General features: G+C 47.4%; 1 protein-coding gene across 1 annotated transcript; it reads left to right on the plus strand.

Moving 5' to 3' along the window:
* Positions 1 to 1,077: 1,077 nt before the first annotated feature.
* Positions 1,078 to 9,759, plus strand: PCK2 (phosphoenolpyruvate carboxykinase 2, mitochondrial). The gene is made up of 10 exons (XM_004390500.2): positions 1,078 to 1,367; positions 3,547 to 3,792; positions 4,245 to 4,429; positions 4,517 to 4,720; positions 5,095 to 5,282; positions 5,586 to 5,748; positions 6,021 to 6,239; positions 8,335 to 8,472; positions 8,776 to 8,871; positions 9,140 to 9,759. Exons 1-10 carry the CDS (start codon positions 1,339 to 1,341, stop codon positions 9,592 to 9,594), a joined length of 1,923 nt encoding a protein of 640 aa, XP_004390557.1. The 5' UTR covers positions 1,078 to 1,338; the 3' UTR covers positions 9,595 to 9,759.
* Positions 9,760 to 20,757: the final 10,998 nt, after the last annotated feature.

Here is a 20,757-nt window from a genome sequence, read left to right on the forward strand (position 1 = left end):
CTGTGGATAGAACTTGGATATAGGTTTTAGGGGGAAGGGGTCCAAATATATACACATTAGGTCAAGCGCAGGATAGAGCCTGGGTGGGAAGAGATGGAGGGGTGGTAAGCCCAAGGCTGGAGGCCAGGTCTCCTGTACCACTATGTTCCAGCAGAGAACTCTCAGAAATTAGAGAATTGAGGTTGTTTCTGTTGCAAGTGACAGAAATCCATGTAAAATTAGCTTGAGCGAGACAAGAAATATATTGACTCCCACAAGTGAAGTCAGAGCCCTGGTTGCACAGTGGTTAAGAGCTCAGCTGCTAACCAAAAGGTTGGCAGTTCAAGTCCACCAGCAACTCCTTGGAAACCCTGTCGGGCAGTTCTACTCTGTTCTATAGGGTCACTATGAGTTGGAATCCACTCAAAGGCAATGGGTTTATTACTAGAAAAGGGGGATTTGATGTTGGGCAGATACTATTACCATAGACATGTTGAGTTTGAGGTGCTGTGGCACTTGGAGTGATATCCAGTTGAGTGGTATCTCAAGTTAAAGACGTGCCTGGATGGAGATAAAGCTTGAGAAATTACCCGAGGACTTTATGATGCTGATTGGGTGGGGGCAGATGAGCTCTCCAGGGGAATGTGGAGAGAATGGCTAGGGCAGAGGCCCAAGGAAGATAACTTGGTGTGGGGAGACACCACCATTTCATCGTAAGGCAGAAGGGAGCCCTCATCATGGCGTAGTCAAATAGGGGGTTGAGGGTTGGGGGCTAAGAAGACCTTAGCGTTGGGACCTCGGAAGACAGAAAAGCCTGAGGCTCAAAGCGTTCAGTCCCCAGGAAGAACGGGAAAGGAAATGTCCAACCCCGGAGCTTCTAGATGTCCAGTCCCCGAGAGCTCCTGCCTCCTGCCTCGCCCCTTGTCCCTAGCTTATTTGCCATTCAGTGTCTCCCAGTCGCTATCCCCCGGGAGCAAGAGTCCTCAAAGTTACATCATATGCAGAGGGGCGAGGCTGAGCTGGGGGCGGGCCTCGAGGAGGGGCCGCGGAGCAGAACCATTCCTCCAATGCGAGAGACGGGGCGAGGGGAAGCTCTGCGGTGGGGGCGGCTGCTGGGCGGGCCTGGGGCCTGGGGCCTGGAGCCCGGGGGCCGGGGAAGCTAGCTGGCTAGCGGGGTGGAGAGGGTCGCGCCGGTCCTGCTAGGTTCCGCCTCCTGCGCCCGCCCGCCTTCTTTTTAAGCGCCTCCCGCCCCAGCCTGAGCTCCTGTTCTGTTTGCCGCGCTCCCTTCTTCCTCGCCTTTCACTTCTCCCCAGCTCCGCTCGGTTTTCGTGGCCACCCCGCAGCCTCCGCCCAGGTGCCATGGCCACTGCGTACCGCCCCGGCCTGCGGTGAGTGACCCCCAGCCCGGGGCCGCCCGCACCTTTCGCCGCGCTCGTCTCTTTGGAGCTGCCAGTTTTGCTCTCCTCATCGCCCGCCTCCGCTTGCTTTCCAGTCTGCGGAGGAGGAGGCGGGCGGGGTGTGGGGGGCCACGGCCCATCGGCCGTGCATCTCCCCGGAGATCAGGGGCTGCCTCGCTGCTCCTGGCTTCCTTGCTTCCATTCCCTCCTCCCCCTCCCTGCTTTGCTGGTCTCAGACTGAGCGGTCTGTTTGCCACTCACAGAACTTCCTTCCCCCTCCTTGCTTTTGGGAGGTCCCCGCTGAGCACTGTCTGCGTGTACTCTCCTTTCCTTACCAGATGGAACTTTCAGACCCCTGCCAGAGCCTACCAGCCCGCTCCCCAGCTTGCTGTGAGGAGCAATAGGGCCCAGGGGTCAAAGGTGCTTGAGTCCCTGGGGAAAATAGCTCAGTGCTCCCTAAAGAAGGTAGAAGGTAAACATCCATTTCCGGCCTCCTCCGGGACTGGAACCTGGCGGAAGCCCAGCCCAGCCATAGAGAACTGGGGCTTGGGAGGATGGGTCCACGTTGCCTTGATTTTGTACATGGCTGGCTGGCTTCTGCTGTCCAGAACAGGAACCCCTGTCTTCCCTCTATGGCCTCCCTTCTCCCAAGCTGTTGTCCCAGAGTCTGCCGCTGACCCCATGCCTTGTGGGTGGTCTCTGGAGAACAGGAAAGGGAGAAGGTCCACTTAGGCGACTTGAGGGGGGGCAGCTTCCTGAGCCAGCTCCAGGTGAACAGAGACTCTCCCCAAGACTCACTTGTTGCTGTCAAGTCGATTCCAACTCAGAGCGACCCTACAGGGCAGAGTAGAACTGTTCCATAGGGTTTCCAAGGAGCAGCTGATGGATTCAAACTGCCAACCTTTTGCTTGGCAGCTGAGCTCTTAACCACTGCGCCAGGAGGGCTCTACTCCCCAAGACTAGTGTCTTTAAAATTAATGCTGGGAGTGGGAAGGAATTCTCTGAGACAGGTACAGACCCAGGTCCCAGCAGTCCTCCTCCCCTGCACCTGGGACCACACTGGGTTTCCACCCTGCTCTGACTGGTGGGAAGCCACCCCAGCTCCCACCCTAGCCAGGCTCAAGCTCCCACAACCAAGATCTGAACATATAGCTTGCTCCCTTCCCTAGGCTTACACTCCGAGTCTGCGTTTCCTGTAAGCTAATGTCTCACCCTACCAGCAACACCACATAGGCATGTGGCCTCTAGGAAACAGCCAGGGGAAGGACAGAATCACATGGTCCTGGGTACGTGGGGCACAGTTTCTGGTGGGTGAGGCCTTGGCATAGGAGGGCAACTTCTCTCTCTTGGTCTTTGCTCTCGCTGCGTCGCTTCACCCGGGGTCCAGTTCAATCAGAGCAGACCCTGCTTCTCCCTCTCCCAGGGGCATGAGAGGACAGACAACAGGGACCCTGCCCTTCTGGGAGCTGGGGTATGAATCCCAACCAGTGACACTCATTCCACAATAGTCAACCTTCCACACAGTTCAAAACTACCTACCCAACAGCAACATTTACACAATCCTGTTGGCCCAGTTGGGCAGCAGCAGGTTGGGTGCCTAGAATTCCAACACCCAGTCACCCCCTCACTGTGCAAGAGCCTAATTAGAAACCTGGGGCTAGAAGAGGGCTGTGTCACCTCAAAGAACTTGAGTTTGCTCGGGGCTTCCACAATCTAACAGCATACACACCAGAAGAAAAAAATAAAAACAGCTGCCATTTTAACTTATAAAAAACTATACTTGAGAATGGAAAGAATAGGGCTAAGAACTTAAACACCAGACACCTGAAGTTGTCACCTGGGCACAGTTTCTAGAACCTTGAGCCATAGGGCGCCTGCTCATTTCAAACATTGACCAGATGTAGTTAAACATAGGCATGGCCAGGCATGTGCTTTTGTGCTCATTTAGCCAGACCAGTGTCACTTAACCAGGAGATACTCTCATTAAGCTTCATAAAAGCCACAAGGTACAAGTGACCTGCACCCATCCCCACTCCAACTCCAACCTGCTCTTCATGGGGCCTGTACCCAGACTGCTTTAGCCCAAGCTTTTTGTCTGCCCCCCCCCCCCCACTTGCCCAACCTCCACGACAGCACCTAGCTGATTACCTCCCCGTCTTTTCTTTCACAGGCTTAACTGGCATGTGATGAGCCCCTGGGGCTGGTCATCACACCGCAGCCTCCAGACCCCTCGAGTACTCAGTGGAGATCTGGGCCAGCTGCCTGCAGAGGTTCGAGACTTTGTGGAACGCAGTGCCCGTTTGTGCCAACCAGAGGGCATCCACATCTGTGATGGGACAGAGGCCGAGAATACTGCCACACTGACCCTGCTGGAGCAACAGGGCCTCATCCGAAAGCTCCCCAAGTACAATAACTGGTAAGCTCCTGGGCCCAGCAAACCCTAAGATGGGGGCAGCTGCTTGGACTGAAGCCATTTTGGGTTTACCAAGACAAAACCAAATTTAACTGGACCATCCCAGTCAGCAAGAATGTGAGCTTTGGGGGAAACAAAATTGGGAACTGGGATTGGTCTGTATTTTTACATTGAATGAAGAAGCTGATATAAATAAGAGCTTTTGTGGTTTTTTTTTTTTTTTAACTCACGAGCTCAAGTAGTCTTTCCCAGGGCTAAGGCTCCAAAAGGGCTGGGGTTGTGGGATACCACCCCCTAAATGGGACAAAACCTGGAGGAAGGCTCTGAGGTGCTATTGGATGGGGGGAAATGGGCCACCACAAGGACCTGGAACCAAACTGGACCTGAAGAAGTGGATCTGGGGATGAGGGAGATCTGCTGGCCACCATCTACCTGATACTCCCTTTTCCCCCCAGCTGGCTGGCACGCACAGACCCCAAGGACGTGGCACGAGTAGAGAGCAAGACAGTGATCGTAACTCCTTCTCAACGGGACACAGTGCCCCTCCCAGCTGGTGGGGCCCGTGGGCAGCTGGGCAACTGGATGTCCCCTGCTGAGTTCCAGCGAGCCGTGGATGAGAGGTTTCCAGGCTGCATGCAGGGTAATCAGCACAGGGACACAGAGGTAGGGGCACTCGAGGTATGAACAGGGTTGGAACCCTTCATCCGGGTGATGTTCTTCTCCACAGGCCGCACCATGTACGTGCTTCCCTTCAGCATGGGTCCCGTGGGCTCCCCACTCTCCCGCATTGGGGTGCAGCTCACTGACTCAGCCTACGTGGTGGCGAGCATGCGTATTATGACCCGGCTGGGGACACCCGTGCTTCGTGCCCTAGGAGATGGCGACTTTGTCAAATGTCTGCACTCTGTGGGCCAGCCCCTCACTGGGCAAGGTGAGCACCTGCTCTGCCCAGGGGAGGACACAAAGGTCTTCTTGCATTCATAGGGAACCCTAAATCCTACCCATCCAGAGGCCCCAAAAACCCATCGTCTCTGAAAACCTAATTTCCAAGATCCAGGTCAGCAGTCTGGGCTGGGGGTGAGGCTGTTTGCAGAGCAGTACACACAAGACTGAGAAAAGTCAATTGCCCACATCAAAGAATAGGGGCATAGAAGCTGGTGGGTAATTTGAGGTGGGGGCTTTAGCCACCCCTTGGCACCACCACATTTCCCAAGTATCTCTCCTGCCAACCCCTGATACCTCCAGCCCCTGACACCCCAGTTCCTGATGCCCCTGCCAGCAGCCCCATGACCCCATTGTCCCTAGGGGAGCCAGTGAGCCAGTGGCCGTGCAACCCAGAGAAAACCCTGATTGGCCACGTGCCCGACCAGCGGGAGATCGTCTCCTTCGGCAGCGGCTATGGTGGCAACTCCCTGCTGGGCAAGAAGTGCTTTGCCCTGCGCATCGCCTCTCGGCTGGCCCGGGCTGAGGGCTGGCTGGCGGAGCACATGCTGGTGAGGGCCTAGTGAGGATCCGGGCAGCTGTGGGAGGCAGGGATGGGGCAGGGCCTGGCTGATCTGCCTCAGCCTTGCCTCCCCTCTGCCAGGCGGTGCCAGGCTGGTGGGCAGGGACTCTGCCCAAAGCTTTGGCCCCAGGCTGCTGAATATGGGGCTCCCCCTTGCTGGTGGCAAGGCTGTGCTCCTATTTAGTGACTCAAAATTCGCCCTCCCTGTTAACCCCTAGCTATCCTTCCCCATGCACACACTGCCCTGACCTTTGGTGACCCACTCCTTGTTTCTGGTTTCCCCAACATGCAGATCCTGGGCATCACCAACCCTGCGGGAAAGAAGCGCTATGTGGCCGCTGCCTTCCCCAGTGCCTGTGGCAAGACGAACCTGGCCATGATGCGGCCCGCACTGCCAGGCTGGAAAATGGAGTGTGTGGGAGATGACATCGCCTGGATGAGGTTTGACAGTGAAGGTGAGAGGCCCTGGGACCACACTCTCAGTTCTGGCTCTTGCCATCACATAGGAGTCTCCCCTCCACTGTTCCTGGTGAGCTCTACCAGAAACAGCTTGTACTGAGCAGCTTGACCCTGTCCCATACTTCCAGGTGGCCTAGCCACCCTATAGGCAGAACCTTTCCCCACAGACCAGCTCAGGGCAGGGAGGGGTGGAGCAGGACCTTCCCTGGCCTCACTTCTCAACTTGTCCTGGTTGGTCCTTCCTTTCTTTCACCTCTCCTCCCGACAGGTCAACTCCGGGCCATCAACCCTGAGAATGGCTTCTTCGGGGTGGCCCCTGGTACCTCTGCCACCACCAATCCCAACGCCATGGCCACAATCCAGAGTAACACTCTCTTCACCAATGTGGCTGAGACCAGTGATGGTGGTGTGTACTGGGAGGGCATTGACCGGCCTCTTGCATCTGGCGTTACTGTGACCTCCTGGCTGGGCAAACCCTGGAAACCTGGTATGTCAGATAGGGAGTCGTGATACAGCCCCCAGGGCTTAGCACCTTCATGATGTGAAAGCCTTCTCCACAACTTCCAGCCATCTTCCAGGACCTCTGGGAAGCACAGGAAGTTGTAAATGTTTGCAGCTTTCCAACCCCAGGCAAGATCACAGTTCAAGTCCCAACTCCACTGTTTATTGGCTTTGTGACTTGGCTAAGTGCTTAACCTTCCTAAGCTTCAGTTTCCCCATTAGTTGAGTGGCGGTAATTATTATAGTACCTATCTCATGAGGTTGTTGGAGAATTAAATTAGATAATGCATACAAAGGGCTTAACACAGTGCCAAATGCCTAGTAAATTCTCAATATAAGAAAAACCAAAACAAAAAACCCATTGCCGTCTAGTGGATTCTGGCTCATAGCAACTCTATAGGACAGGGTAGAACTGCCCCATAGGGTTTCCAAGGCTGTAGATCTTTATGGAAACAGATTGCCACATCTTTCTCCTGAGGAACAGCTGGTGGGTTTGAACTGCTGACCTTTCAGTTAGCAGCTGAGCGCTTTAATCATGCTCCACCAGGGTTCCATGAAACATAAGAAGGAAGGGGCAAAAAAAGGACTGGTTTGAAAATTATTATAAAAACAACTGGGCTTAAACCACACCCCATGAAGTTTGACCTATTAGGGAAGGTGGAAGCCTGCCTCCTACTCTGCCCCCGCCTTTTCTCCTGCCACTTGGCTCCTACCATCCCCTGTATAATAAGCATAATCTAAAGGTCAATATTGTTACCCTTCCCCTCCTCCTGTTCCTTCAATATATACACCCTAATCTTCCAAAGTAAGGCAGACCAGCTCCTTAGCCTTTCCCAGAAGCTAGTCTTTCAATCCTGTCATTACCCCAGGGGCTTTTCGGCCCCATCCCACCCCCAGCCCCACACTCTGGACCTTCTGTTTTTGGGTGGCCTTCTGCACTCAGAGCCCAGAGAGCTAGGAATGTGAGCAAAGAAGAGCATGACAAGAGCAGGGGGACTTGTGGTCACCGAAGCCTATATTCAAGTGTGCCAGGCTGGCTTCACAGTTACCCTCCTCATCTAATCACCTTTCATTTTCTCTTAACACCATCATTAAGCCCCCTCAGCCTACCCACCCAACTGAGAAATCCAGGAAGATTTAATCTCTCCCCACAGGCCAGTTCCTCAACCCTTTCATCATCTCTAGAGTCAGGGCACTTTGTGCTCAGCTTGAGTTTCCAGAACAATACCCTGTGCTAGGGTCCTGAATCGGAGGCAGGTGGAAGTACAAGGAAGAAGCATCAGGGATGGCTCTTATCTGAGAGAGGAGGCAGGAGCTGGGGGTGGGAGCAGGAGGACACTGGCTGTGTGACTCCCCAACCCCCCAGGTGTGTCCAGCAACCTCCAGTGGAGAAGACCCAGTGCCCATTCAGGAACTCCATATGGTGGTGCCCCAGCCCCTCTCCGGGGCACCTGAAGTTGCTAAATGAACTGAGCTCTTGCCCAGGCTATGCCCCTGTCTGAGTTCTTCAAGCTCTTCCACTCCATCAGCGTCTAAGCTGGGCTGGGGAAATCACCCAAATTCTGTTAGCTTTAAAATCAATTATAGTTTGCATTTTGACAGCTCAGGAGATTCTGTCTCCCCGTTTGCTGATGGAAAGTCAATTGTCTAAAATATTGACCTGACAGTCTTAACTTTTGTGTTAGGTTTGGATGTTTATTTAAATAATAATCCCATAAATAAAGAAATAGTTTCTGGGGGAAAAATTCTATGATAGCCTTATACCAATATTTAACCCCTTTCCCTTGAGCCATGGTCAATGCTAAGTGGCTATTTGTTGGCATAAACATTAGTTCCCTGTTGAACACCAATCCCGTTCCCACTCTTGTCCCACATAGCTCAGTTGGCAGCACCATGATGGACAAATAGCCTGCCTATCTTTTGGGGAAGATATCCTGGCTCCATTCACCCTGCTCCTTACCACACAAGGCTGCGGGGAATTGATGAGGCAAAAAGAAATTGTGCAAGAGTACACACACGTGTATGTGCACTGGGGGCAGGCACGTCCTTCGAAGTGATAGTATTTGTATCTCCTTTGCCAGGTGACAAGGAGCCCTGTGCACATCCCAACTCACGCTTTTGTGCCCCAGCTCGCCAGTGCCCCATCATGGACCCAGCTTGGGAGGCCCCTGAAGGGGTCCCCATTGATGCAATCATCTTTGGAGGCAGAAGACCCAAAGGTAAACAATGTGTGGGCTCCGTGCCTTAGGGGGCTGCCTTCTGGTAAAGGGTCTGGCTCTAGATCCAGGGCCACTTCTCTCTTGTCTTTCAAGCTCAGGGAGCTTCGCCCTGTATCCCCAGCTGTAGCTGTCGGTCTCTGGAGTTTTCCCCTGGTGGATGCAAAATTGTGGGGAGACATGGGGTCAGAAAAAGAGAGAGCTGAAATCCTAGGAGAGAGAAACTAAGAGTCAAGATCACCAGAAGGGATGAAGTGAGGGTCCAAAGAAAAGGGCTGCCTGTGACCATGTGCATTGGTATTCTAGGGGTACCCCTGATATACGAGGCCTTCAATTGGTGCCACGGGGTGTTTGTGGGCAGTGCCATGCGCTCCGAGTCTACTGCTGCAGCTGAACACAAAGGTGAGTGCCCTCCCCATTGCTCCCTCTCCTCTGTGTGCCCTTATCATCCTATCTCCCTTCCTGAGCCAAACCCTTTTCCTGCCCATGCCTAGCATCTTTAATGGTCCCACCCCTTCCCAGTTCTATCTTTTCGCGATAAATTCCTTCTCTTCACCCTGCCCGGAGGATATTTCAGAACCTTGAACATTTCACAACTTCTCCCACCTGGGTACCCTTCCCTTCCTCAGTAAGGAGGATGATTCCATACCCATATTGCTCCCCTCTCCAGGGAAGGTCATCATGCACGACCCGTTTGCCATGCGGCCCTTTTTCGGCTACAACTTTGGGCACTACCTAGAACACTGGCTGAGCATGGAGGGGCGCAAGGGGGCCCGGCTGCCCCGCATCTTCCACGTCAACTGGTTCCGGCGTGATGAGGCAGGCCGCTTCCTGTGGCCAGGCTTTGGGGAGAATGCTCGTGTGCTAGACTGGATCTGCCGGCGGCTAGAGGGAGAGGACAGTGCCCGAGAGACGCCCATTGGGCTGGTGCCAAAGGAAGGGGCCTTGGATCTCAGCGGCTTGGGAGCCATAGATACCACCCAGCTGTTCTCACTTCCCAAGGACTTCTGGGAACAGGAAGTTCGTGACATTCGGAGCTACCTGACAGAGCAGGTCAACCAGGATCTACCCAAAGAGGTGTTGGCTGAGCTGGAGGCCCTGGAGGGACGTGTGCGCAGAATGTGACCTGAGGCTCCAGACCAAGAAGAGAGCATAGCACTCCCCATCTAGGAACAGGGGAGACATCAGGCTTGCAGAAAAATGAACAACTTTGATATAACCAACATCTCCTGGATGCCATGAGACCAGGCCACTGCCCAATAATAAGAGATGCTCGTTTATTTTGCATAACATTTGTGTTGTTTTCATTTCCTGCCAGACTTTGTAGGCTTCACTCTAATGCCAATCCCACAATCTTCTTTCAGCCCCTCCAAGAAGCTGCCACCCCAGGATGCTCTGGCACAGCCTGGTGGTATCACGGATCTATCATGGAGGCAGCTCTACCACCAGGTCACATAAGTAGGAATTGCTAGAAGGCACTGTCCACTCTATGTCCTGAGATCTTAAAAAGGTGGGGGCCTCTCAAGCGGCTCAGTATGGCCTCCAGACCTAAAATCTCTGCTCTCCCACTCGGACACACCTTCACTTTCTCCTTGGCCTGAGGCAGACACCTCTATATCCCCATTCGCCAGCAAAGCCCATTTCTATTGTCATGCCTTTCAAATCTGTTCTTTCCCTGCCTTACCTGGAATTGAGATTTTCAAAGTATTCATGAAAGTTTATTCAATTGTAAGGCAGCACCTTATGTGTTCCAGGCACAGCTGTAAGCCCATCATAAAACAACCTTTTGAGGGAGGTACCATTTTACAGTTGAAGAAACAAAGGACAGAGAGGGTCAAGTAATTTGCCCAAGGCCACACAGAAAGTAAACAGTACAGCCAAAGATAAATAAGTGCATAGATATGTCTCTCTTAGCAGCACAGACTTTAAGAACTGTTATTGCTGGGTGCCACTGAGTTGGTTCCAACTCATAGTGACCCTATAGGACAGAGTACAACTGCCCCATAGGCTTTCCAAGGAGCAGCTAGTGAATTCAAACTGCTGACCTTTTGATTAGCAGCCGAGCTCTTAACCACTGCATGCTCCTCAAACTTTAAAGTGCATAGAAATCACCTGGGCATCTTGTTAAAATGCAGATTCTCATCTAGCAAGTCTAGGATGGCCTGGAGATTCTGCTTTTCTTACAAGCTCTGGTGATGCTGCTGCTGCTGCTGCTGCTGCTGCTGCTGAGGAATAAGGACTTAGTCTAAACTCCTCTGAAATCAACTTTGGAGGGAAAACAAAAAAAGAGACAATGACTCCACATGAATCAGGGGGCATCAGCTGAGTATAACCTCTCCTGTGATCTGGACCAGGCTCAGTGAACAGAGAGATAAACTGAGGTGGGTAAGACGGGAGTCTGTACTCAGAAAACAATAGCAAACTTCAATAAATACAATGCAATTATTGAAAACTCCCTCAAAGGAAAGAATTGGAGGAAATATCAAGTGTTCTCATTGAAAACAACCAATGACCAGCTACAACGTATTTAAGTAGAACAGAAAGAATCTAAAAGTCACAGTGGATCATGTTGAAACAGTCAGCAGTGGAACACATTGCACTTAAAAATATACAGCCAAGTCAACAACTTCATAAACAGCATGTGATAACTGAATACCATCAGGAGCAGTTAAGCCATAGGAGACTGCCTGATTCATGGCCTAGCCTGTTTCTTTATCTGTAAAACGGGGGTGTATCTACACCTCACAGAGCCCTGGTGTAGTTAAGAGCTCTGTTAACCAAAACGTTGGCAGCGCTCCTTGGAAACCTTAGGAGGCAGTTCTACTCTGTACTATAGGGTCGCTATGAGTCCGAATCGACTACACAGCAATGACAATGGGTTTTTTTTTTTTTTTAATCTACACCTGATTTAAGAAATAAATATTGGAGTCATTATTCCCTGTCCTTGACTATACAGCACGTGACCCAGCTGGAGATGGACTCACAAGGACACATCAGCTGGGCCCTGAAATATAAAGACAATAGCTAGGACAATCTTGGAAAATATCTTTTAGGGAACATTTCACATAAACCAATCAAACAGAACACAAAAGATTTTCCACTCTTATCTTTTTCTATTAGCATTTAGTGAATGGAAAATTTGTTGGACCAATGAGGACCCTCCTGACTATAGTTACTGAAACCTGTACCAATGATTGTTAAGACAATTCAAAATGTAGGATTACAGAGATTTAGCAGTTTCTAGCCAATCTGTGAAAAGGTGAAGCTTTCAATGCTTTTGCCCATTTGTAATGTTAATATATACTGATGATTCTGTAACGTTCCTTGGACTCGGGCAGACATGGCTCTAGCAGCATGCTTGTCTGCTTCCCACTTTTGCTTTTTTGAATATATGCTGAATAAAACTTTCTTTTTGCTTTACTAAACTTCGTGATGTTTTTTACCCTACAACACACCTCAATGTTGTTGGGAGGATTACGAGTCAGTGAATTTAAAGACGTCAGAACTGTGCCTGGCACCAAGTAACCACTTAAATTTAATACGTTAGCCATCATCACCTTTCCATTCTATATTGATTAGAATAGGCCCTGTAAGTCTACATTTTATATTACTGATGTTACAGTTTAAGAGAAAAATGAGTAATGTAAATAAAATTTAGGGGAGAAAGAAAATAGACTTGGAAATAAGTCCCTCCACGCAAAAGGCAAGAAACTATTCCAGGCACTTTTTGGCTACCTAAGTGCACAGTGACAGAAAGGTGTTAGCCTTAAAAATGATTCTGTCAGTGAGAATGAAATTGGGCTGCATGCCCTTCAGCCCCAGATAAATAATAAAATATGAGTAGCAGATTTTTAATTAACCTTTTTATTTTAAAATAAAACACAGATGCATTAAACTACGCAAAGCAAACATATAGCTTAATAAAGTATTATAAAGTGAACACCACTATAACCCTTGCATGGGGTAAAGAATTACTTTACCTCCGGTAATTTGGCTTTTGTCCTTGGTTCCTGAGAGATAACTCTAAACCCCTGGAATTTCCTGAGTATTTAAAGTGCCTTTGTTATCTAGATCTCTAGATCACACCTGGGGATCATACCTGGGTGGGGGCTGGACTGACCAGAAAGACCACCCGTTACTGTCAAGTTGATTTCGACTCAAAGCGACCCTATAGGACAGAGTAGAACTGCCTCATAGGGTTTCAAGGCTATAATCTTTATGGAAGCAGACTGCCACATCTTTCTCCTGCAGAGTAGCTGGTAGGTTCGAACCACCAACCTTTTGGTTGGCAGCCGAGTGCTTTAACCACTGTGCCACCAGAGCGCCAGAAAGACCACCACATGGACTGAAATTAACTAACTTCAGGGAAGGGAATTCTATCATGTGATCTCCGGCATTGTTTCTGTCGCCAAGGCAGTATTTTCCAACTACTGATCCTTCCTCTTTATTTCCAACTTTCATATTCCAATCTCCAGTATTTATCAATGCATCTTGATTGCAAGTGTGATCAGTATCAGACTGCAGCAGTTCATAAAAATCTTCAGTGTCTTTGGCATTAGTGGTTGGTGCATAAATGTGAACAGCAGTCAGATTAACTGGTTTTCCTTGTTGGCATATGGATATTATTCTATCACTGACAGCACTGTGCTTCAGGACAGATCTTGAAACGTTCTTTTTGACAAGGACTGCAACACCGTTCCTCTTTGTCATTCCTGGCATAGTAGACCATAGAGTTGTCCAATTCAGAATGGCCAGTACCAGGCCATTTCAGCTCACTAATGCCAGAATATTGATCTTCAAGTGCTCCATTTCATTTTTGACAATTTCCAATTTTCCTTGATTCATACTTTGTACGTTCCACGTTCTGATTACTAATGGATGTTTGTAGCTGTTACTTCTCATTTTGAGTCATGCCACATCAGCAAATGAAGGTCACGAAAGCTCTACTCCATCCACATCATCAAGGTTAATTCTACTTTGAGGAGGCAGCCCTTCCCTAGATGTATTTTGACACATTTAAACTATGGTGTTGGCCAAGAATATTGAATATACCATGGACTCAGAAGAACAAGCAAATCTGTCTCGGAGAAAATAAAACCAGATTACTCCTTAGCAGCAAGGATGGTGAGACTTCATCTTGCTTACTTTCGACATAATATCAGGAGGAACCAATCCCTGGAGAAGGACATCAGCGAAAAAGAGGAAGAGCTTCAGTGAAATGGACTGACACAGTGGCTCCAACAATGGGCTCAAACAGGACCAGGCAACATTTCATTCTGTTATACATATGGTTGTAATGACAGAAAGCCAATGCCACGACAGGCCCTAACAACACAACAACGCGGGGAGGGGATGAAGCCAGTAGAGGCTCTGGACATGGAAGCTCCATGGGATTCCTGGTTGGTAAAAGACATCAATGAACACTGGAGGGTAGCGGTCCCTTGGGACATGGAAGCTTCATGCTGGTAATTCTCCCAGACTTCCTCAGATAGGTCAATTTGTATCCTTTGATTACAGTTAAAGCTGTACTCTTAGGCATAGCACTTTCTGTAAGTTCTGTGAGTGCTTCCAGCAAATCATCCAACACAAAGCACTAGTGGGACCCAGCAGGTCAGAAGTGAGGGGGCCCAAGAGGAACTCCTGAGCTTGTGTCTGGCATCCCAAGGAGTAGACAGAAATTCCAAATTCATAGCCAGCAGGTGAGGGTGTCATATGGACTCGCAAACTTGCAGCTGGTGTCTGCCTATTTGGCAGTCTGAAGGACATCGTCCTTTTAACTGTGAGAGCTGACCCAGCTTCTGGTGCAGAAAGAACTGCAACTATGAAGTTGGCATTAGAAGTAACACACCTTGTAATCATCATCCAGGGAAAGAAACAGAACTTTGCCAGACACCAAAGCCCCTTGCTCATGTTCCCCATCCCAATCACAGCACCCTCCCTCCTGCCACAAGTACCCACTGAGGTGAGTGGTGATTTAGGAAATAATATTGGAGTTATTATTCCTTCTCCTTGAGCAAAGAGAATGTGACCCAGCTCGAGCTGGGCTCACAAGGACTTAAAAGGACACATCAACTGGCCCTGAGGTATAAAGACAATAGCTAAGATACTCTTGGAAAATATCTTTTAGGGAAATTTTCACATAAAGCCAATCCAACAGAACACAAAAGACTTTGTACTCTTTTTCTGTTAGCATTTAGTCAATAGAAATTTGTTGGACCAATGAAGACCCTACTGACTCTTGTTACTGAAACCTGTACCAATGATTGTTAAGAAAGACAATTCAAAATGTAGGATCACAGTGTCTAGCCAATCTGAAAAAGCAAAGCTTTCAATAGTTTTGCCCATTTGTAATGTTAATATATACTGATGATTCTGTAATGGTCTTTGGACTTGGGCAGATATGACTGTGGCAGCATGCTTGTCTGTTTTCCCACTCTTGCCTATTCTGTAATATTCTTTGGACTCTGGCAGACATGGCTGTGGCAGCATGCTTGTCCATTTTCCCATTCTTGCCTGTTCTATAATATTCTTTGGACTCAGGCAGACATGGCTCTAGCAGCATGGTTGTCCATTTCCTACTTTTGCCCCCTTGAATATATGCCGAATGAAACTTTCTTTTTGCTTTACTAAACTTTGTGTTCTTACCCTACAACAGTAGTAATCACTTCCTTGCATTTCTTTATAGTTTTACTATACCCAAATATGCATCTCTAGACACTATAGTATATCCTTGCCCATTTTTCAAAAATTTTGTATCTTGTAAGTCTCTTTTAATCTCTAGGTTCTTCCTTTTCTTTCAGTTTACCTGTTGAGGAATGCAGGCCTACATGCTCAATGCCTAGATTCATTCATTCACGAGGGGTTGCAAAACAGCCATATTTGAATTATGTCATAATAATTGGAATACTTTTATAAAGGGACACTTCCTCTCATCTTCTATTTCATTACCCAGTGGTTCAATGTATATAGGAACACCAAGATAACTGCTTGATTCTTTCCCTTTATTTACCATCTTCAAGATAATGATTTGGTTTCCCATTAAACTTTAAAAAAAAGTGACCACTTAGTTATACACACACACAAAGTCATGGATTTAAACATATTTAATGTTTATTAGGAGTTCCTGGGTGGCGCAAATGGTTAAGTGCTCACTTACTAACTGAAAAGTTGGTGGTTTGAATCCACCGAGGCAACTCGAAGAAAGGGTTGTTGATCTACCTCCAGAAGATCACAGTCACTGAAAACCCTATGGAGCGTGGCTCGACTCTGAAACACACTGGGTTGCCACGAGTTAGAATCAACTCGATGCCAACTGGTTTTGTTTTTTATGTTTATTAAATTATCCTTATTGGTGCTCAAACTGTCCCACATTTGGGCACGGAAGCTTGGCTCCTGAGTCCTTTTGACATGACCATAGTAGTCTTTGCTGACTTCCTTGCTATCTGATAAAAGTTGTTCCATGCTCATCTTGTACATGTCTTGCTCCAGACCTGGAATCAGCCATTTCTGCAAGAAAGTCTGGATTCTTTCAGTGGGAAATGGCATTTTAAGATCACAATCTCAGTGCTAGAAGTGTTCATGGCTACTAGATTGGTCATTGTTTCTAGACCTTTTCAGTGGACAAAGATAGGAAAATAAAACATATCATAAATAAAAGTATCAGTTCATGCTGAAACTTCCTATTCAAACTCAGGGCTACAGGGTTTTAACTTCTTCTGTATTACATATATAACTCCTATCGTCCACACAAAATATTCTGGTTCTTAAGAACACAGGATATAAGAGTATTAGAACATCTCATAATTACTCAATTGCTTTATAGTCAGTGCATTTTATTTTAAATTCCTAGATAAACTGGCATACTTTCCCTCTTCCTTCCACACAGAGGACAATGTAGACACGTGTATGGAACTCAGTCAACTCAGAAGACAAAGCTTTCCCTTTATGTTGCCCATGTCCCAGAAGCCTTGTGCAGTCACCTGGGGACTGGCGGGAGGGGGGCTAGCCAGGGAAAGAGAAATTTGCTTTTCTTCTCTTCTCTACAGCCCAGCCCGCCCTCTAGTGGAGACGTTAATGAACGGGAACCAGCCCAAGGCAGGTCAAACAGGAAGTCAGCCTGCTGACATCTACTTAGCAATTACCAGAAAACCAAAATCAAAAACCAAACCCACCGCCTTTGAGTCAATTCTGACTCACAGGCACCCTACAGGACAGAAAAGAACTGCCCCATAGGGTTTCCAAGGCTGTAAATCTTTATGGAAACAGACTCCCACATCTTTCACCCGTGGAGCACTGGTGGGTTTCAATCAGCGACCTTTTGGTCAGCAGCCAAGCGCTTTAACCACGGTGCCACCAAGGCTCCCGCAATTACCAGAACTGGTTCTAAAATAATATAGGATTTCATCTCTGGATCCATTGTTTAATTTTTGTATGTAAAAGATTTTTAAGCTTATGAACTCTTGATCATGTTACTGTGACCTGTAATATTTTTCAAAATGTAAAGACATTTATTTTAGGGTATACTAGGTGTTCTATTGAAAGAAATAAAGTGGATTTATTTAAAAAGAAATTATAATTTCTCAATATATAATTAAAATATAATTTTTATAAACTCTATTGGCCTTCCCTCTCATGATTTTGAAACTTGCCATGTTGTTTGGTGACAATTTGTATAAGGTGCTTTTCATTTTGGCAAGCCTCTACTCTCTCCAACTATACTTAAAGCCACAGAGGTTTCAAAATTATGAGCAGGAAAGCCAACAAAGTTTATGAAAATTATATTTTAATTACATATTAAGTAATTATAATTTTTAAAAAGAAATGCCATTTTATTTCTTCCAATAGAACACATAGTATACCCTAAGATATAAATCCCTTTACATTTTGAAATATATTACAGGTCACAGGAGTTCATACGCCTAAAAATCTTTTACATACAAAAATTAATCAGTGGATCCAGAGATGAAATCCTGTATTATTTAACATTTGATATGATGTTAAGGAGGACTCATTTTGGTCATAAAACTACAGAATTGTTTAAAAAATATTTACTATGACTTTATTTTATTCAATAATATACAAGTTCCATGTTACAAAGGTTTGAATTAACAAGATTTTATTCAGATTTAAACTGGATTTAAGTGCTGAGGAGAAGAGGTAAGAAGCAATCAAGAGTTCATTATTAAGTAGGTGAGTTTAACACATTTTTTTTCTGAACCTCAGGTGCACAAATTATACTCATAATCCTTTGTTCATTTGTTCACTTTTGTCATTAGTTAATGTAAGGCCTTCAACATTTTATTATTTGTTTAATGAACCTGGGCATTTTTAGACTTTGTAATACAAAATTGAAACCATATTGTTTTTGCATCCACCAGGAGGGGTTGCCAGAAGGCCTGACCCACCCTTTTTCTAACAATGTAGCTTGCACATTATTCCATAGTATAAAAATAGCAGACTACAATGTCATTTTAATGGCTACATGGTATTTCACTGTCTATACCATGTAGACCATAATGTAATTAACCAATATCATACTGTAGGCTATTTAGATCTATTTTGTTTCTGGTGTTTCACTGTTATTAATAATTGCTATGCTGAACATAAATTTTATGCAAGTCTGGGCTAGATTCCTGGAAATGGCGCTACTGGGTCAAAATGCAAGGCTGTGAGGAAGGGAGTCTGACTGGTAGAGACAAGCTTTCTCACAGATAAGAAATTCTCCTCGGAAGGAGCAAACGTGGAAACAAGCAAGGCATTTGTGGGCATATCTGCTTGGCAGAAGTAATAAAAATGAGGTTGGTATAAAACAGACAACCAGGGTTGAAAGTTTGTATCTGAAACAATAAACAACAGTGAACCACTTGTAGGTTCTTAAGAACTAAACGCTGTTAGAGGATACTCCCATCAGATCAACCGGGACACGGCGGCGGGGTGGAGGGGGAGATTAAGTCATGAAAATTTGGCCTTGGGCGGTAACTGCGGAAAACAATTTCAACTAATTAGCTAAAGAATCTGCAGGTTAAAGAACTGAATTTAAAGGGCAAAGAGGAGGGAAAGATAAATTTTGAAAATGATTCCAGATTGTCCAGGCTGGAAAATCCTGAAACCATGGAGTCCTAAGGTCTCAATGAATCAATGTTATAGGGCACAGACTGTTAAGTAATCTGGAAATAGGGGATAGGTGCACCGCAGGATCGGCTACATAATTTGTGGGGCCCGGTACAAAATGAAAATCCGGGCGCTTGTTCAAAATTAATATTAAGAATTTCAAGACGGTGACTGCAAAGCATTAAACCAAGCGCGGGGCACTTCTAAACACAGAGCCCTGTAGGACTGTACAGATCGCATGCCCATGAGGCTGGCTCTGGTCTAGCAGCCTAGGGGCCAGAAGGCGTCGCCAGAAGGGCTGAAAACACCCTCGCCTTCTTAGGGTGAGCAAGCCGCAGAAGGCAGGCCCAAGGGAACTAAGGGCCCTCGCTCCCCTCCCTACCACAGGGGACTCAGGGCGGATGGAAGCTGGCTCACGTCTAAGGGAGTGCAGGCTAGGGGCTGATGTACAGCGAGGACCCGGGCCTTTGCGCTGGGCACAACGAGGTCACTTGCCCCAACACTCCTTCCCCCAACCTGGGGAAGGATCCCTAGACGTGGCAAGTCCCGGCCTTGGACTCAGCTCAGTTACTCATAAACCCGGAGAAGAGGGTGGAGGCGGCGCGCGTGCACATCCTGAACCCGAGGCCTGGGGCGGGGAGGCCCCAAGAGAACACACAATCTAGGGAAGGTCTACAAATAGTGAGTTGCCAAGGGGGCGACAAAGGGAACCCACGCAACCGGAAAGGCCGTTAGAGGCCGACGGGTGCGTTAGGGAGCGTCTGCAAAGACCGCGGAGAGGGGCCAGGGATCATCCAAAAAGAAGCCAGAGCGGCTAGGGGTCGTATAGAAAGGGCCATACCCACAAGAACGAGGCTTTCGGATAGTCAGGTGTCTAACAGACACATGAAAAAATGCTCACGATCATTAGCCATTAGAGAAATGCAGATCAAAACTACAATGAGATATCATGTCACCCCAACAAGGCTAGCATTAATCCAAAAAACACAAAATAATAAATGCTGGAGACGTTGTGGAGAGACTGGAACACTTATACACCGCTGGTGGGAATGTAAAATGGTACAACCACTTTGGAAATTGATTTGACGCTTCCTTAAAAAGCTAGAAATAGAAGAACCATAGGATCCAGCAATCCTGCTCCTTGGAATATATCCTAGAGAAATTAGAGCTGTCACACAAATAGATATATGCACATCCATGTTCACTGCAGCACAGTTCACGACAGCAAAAAGATGGAAACTACCTAGATGCCCATCAACGGACGAATGGATAAATTATGGTATATCCACACAATGGAATACTATGCAACGATAAAGATCAACGATGAAGCCATGAAACATAACATGGAGGAAGTTGGGAGGCATTATGCTGAGTGAATTTAGTCAGTCACAGAAGGACAAATATTGTATAAGACCACTATTATAAGACCTCAGGCAAAGGTTTAAACACAGAAGAAAAATTATTTGATGGTTACGAGGGTGAGGAGGGAGGGTAAAGGTTATTTACTAACTAGATAGTAAATAAGAATTATCTTAGGTGAAGAGAAGGACAGCACACACTACAGGGGAAGTCAGCACAACTGGACTAAACCAAAGCTAAGAAGTTTCCTGAATACAATCAAACACTTTGAGGGACAGAGTAGTAAGGGTATGGGGAGCATGCTTTCAGGGGACATCTAGGTCAATTGGCGTAACAAAGTTTATTAAGAAAATGTTCTGCATCTTACTTTGGTGAGTGGCGGCTGGGGTCTTAAAAGCTTGCAAGCGGCCATCTAAGATGCATCAATAGGTCTCAACCACCTGGAGTAAAGGAGAATGGAGAACACCAAAGACACAAGGAAAGTATTAGCCCGAGAGACAGAAAGGGCCACATAAACCAGAGACTGCATCAGCCTGAGACCAGAAGAACTAGATGGTGCCCGGCTACCACCAATGACTGCCCTGACAGGGAACACAACAGACAGTCCCTGATGGAGCAGGAGAAAGGTGGGGTGCAGAACTCATATTCTAGTAAAAAGACCAAACTTCATGGTCTGACTGAGACTGGAGGAACCCCAGAAAGCATGGCCCCTGGACTCTCTATCAGCCCAGAACTAAAACAATTTCTGGGCCCAACTCTTCAGACAGGGATTTGACTGGACTTTGGGACATAAAGTGATACTCGTGAGGAGTGTGCCTC

Source organism: Trichechus manatus, unplaced genomic scaffold (genome assembly GCF_000243295.1).
Source record: "Trichechus manatus latirostris isolate Lorelei unplaced genomic scaffold, TriManLat1.0 scaffold00305, whole genome shotgun sequence".
NCBI lineage: Eukaryota > Metazoa > Chordata > Mammalia > Sirenia > Trichechidae > Trichechus > Trichechus manatus.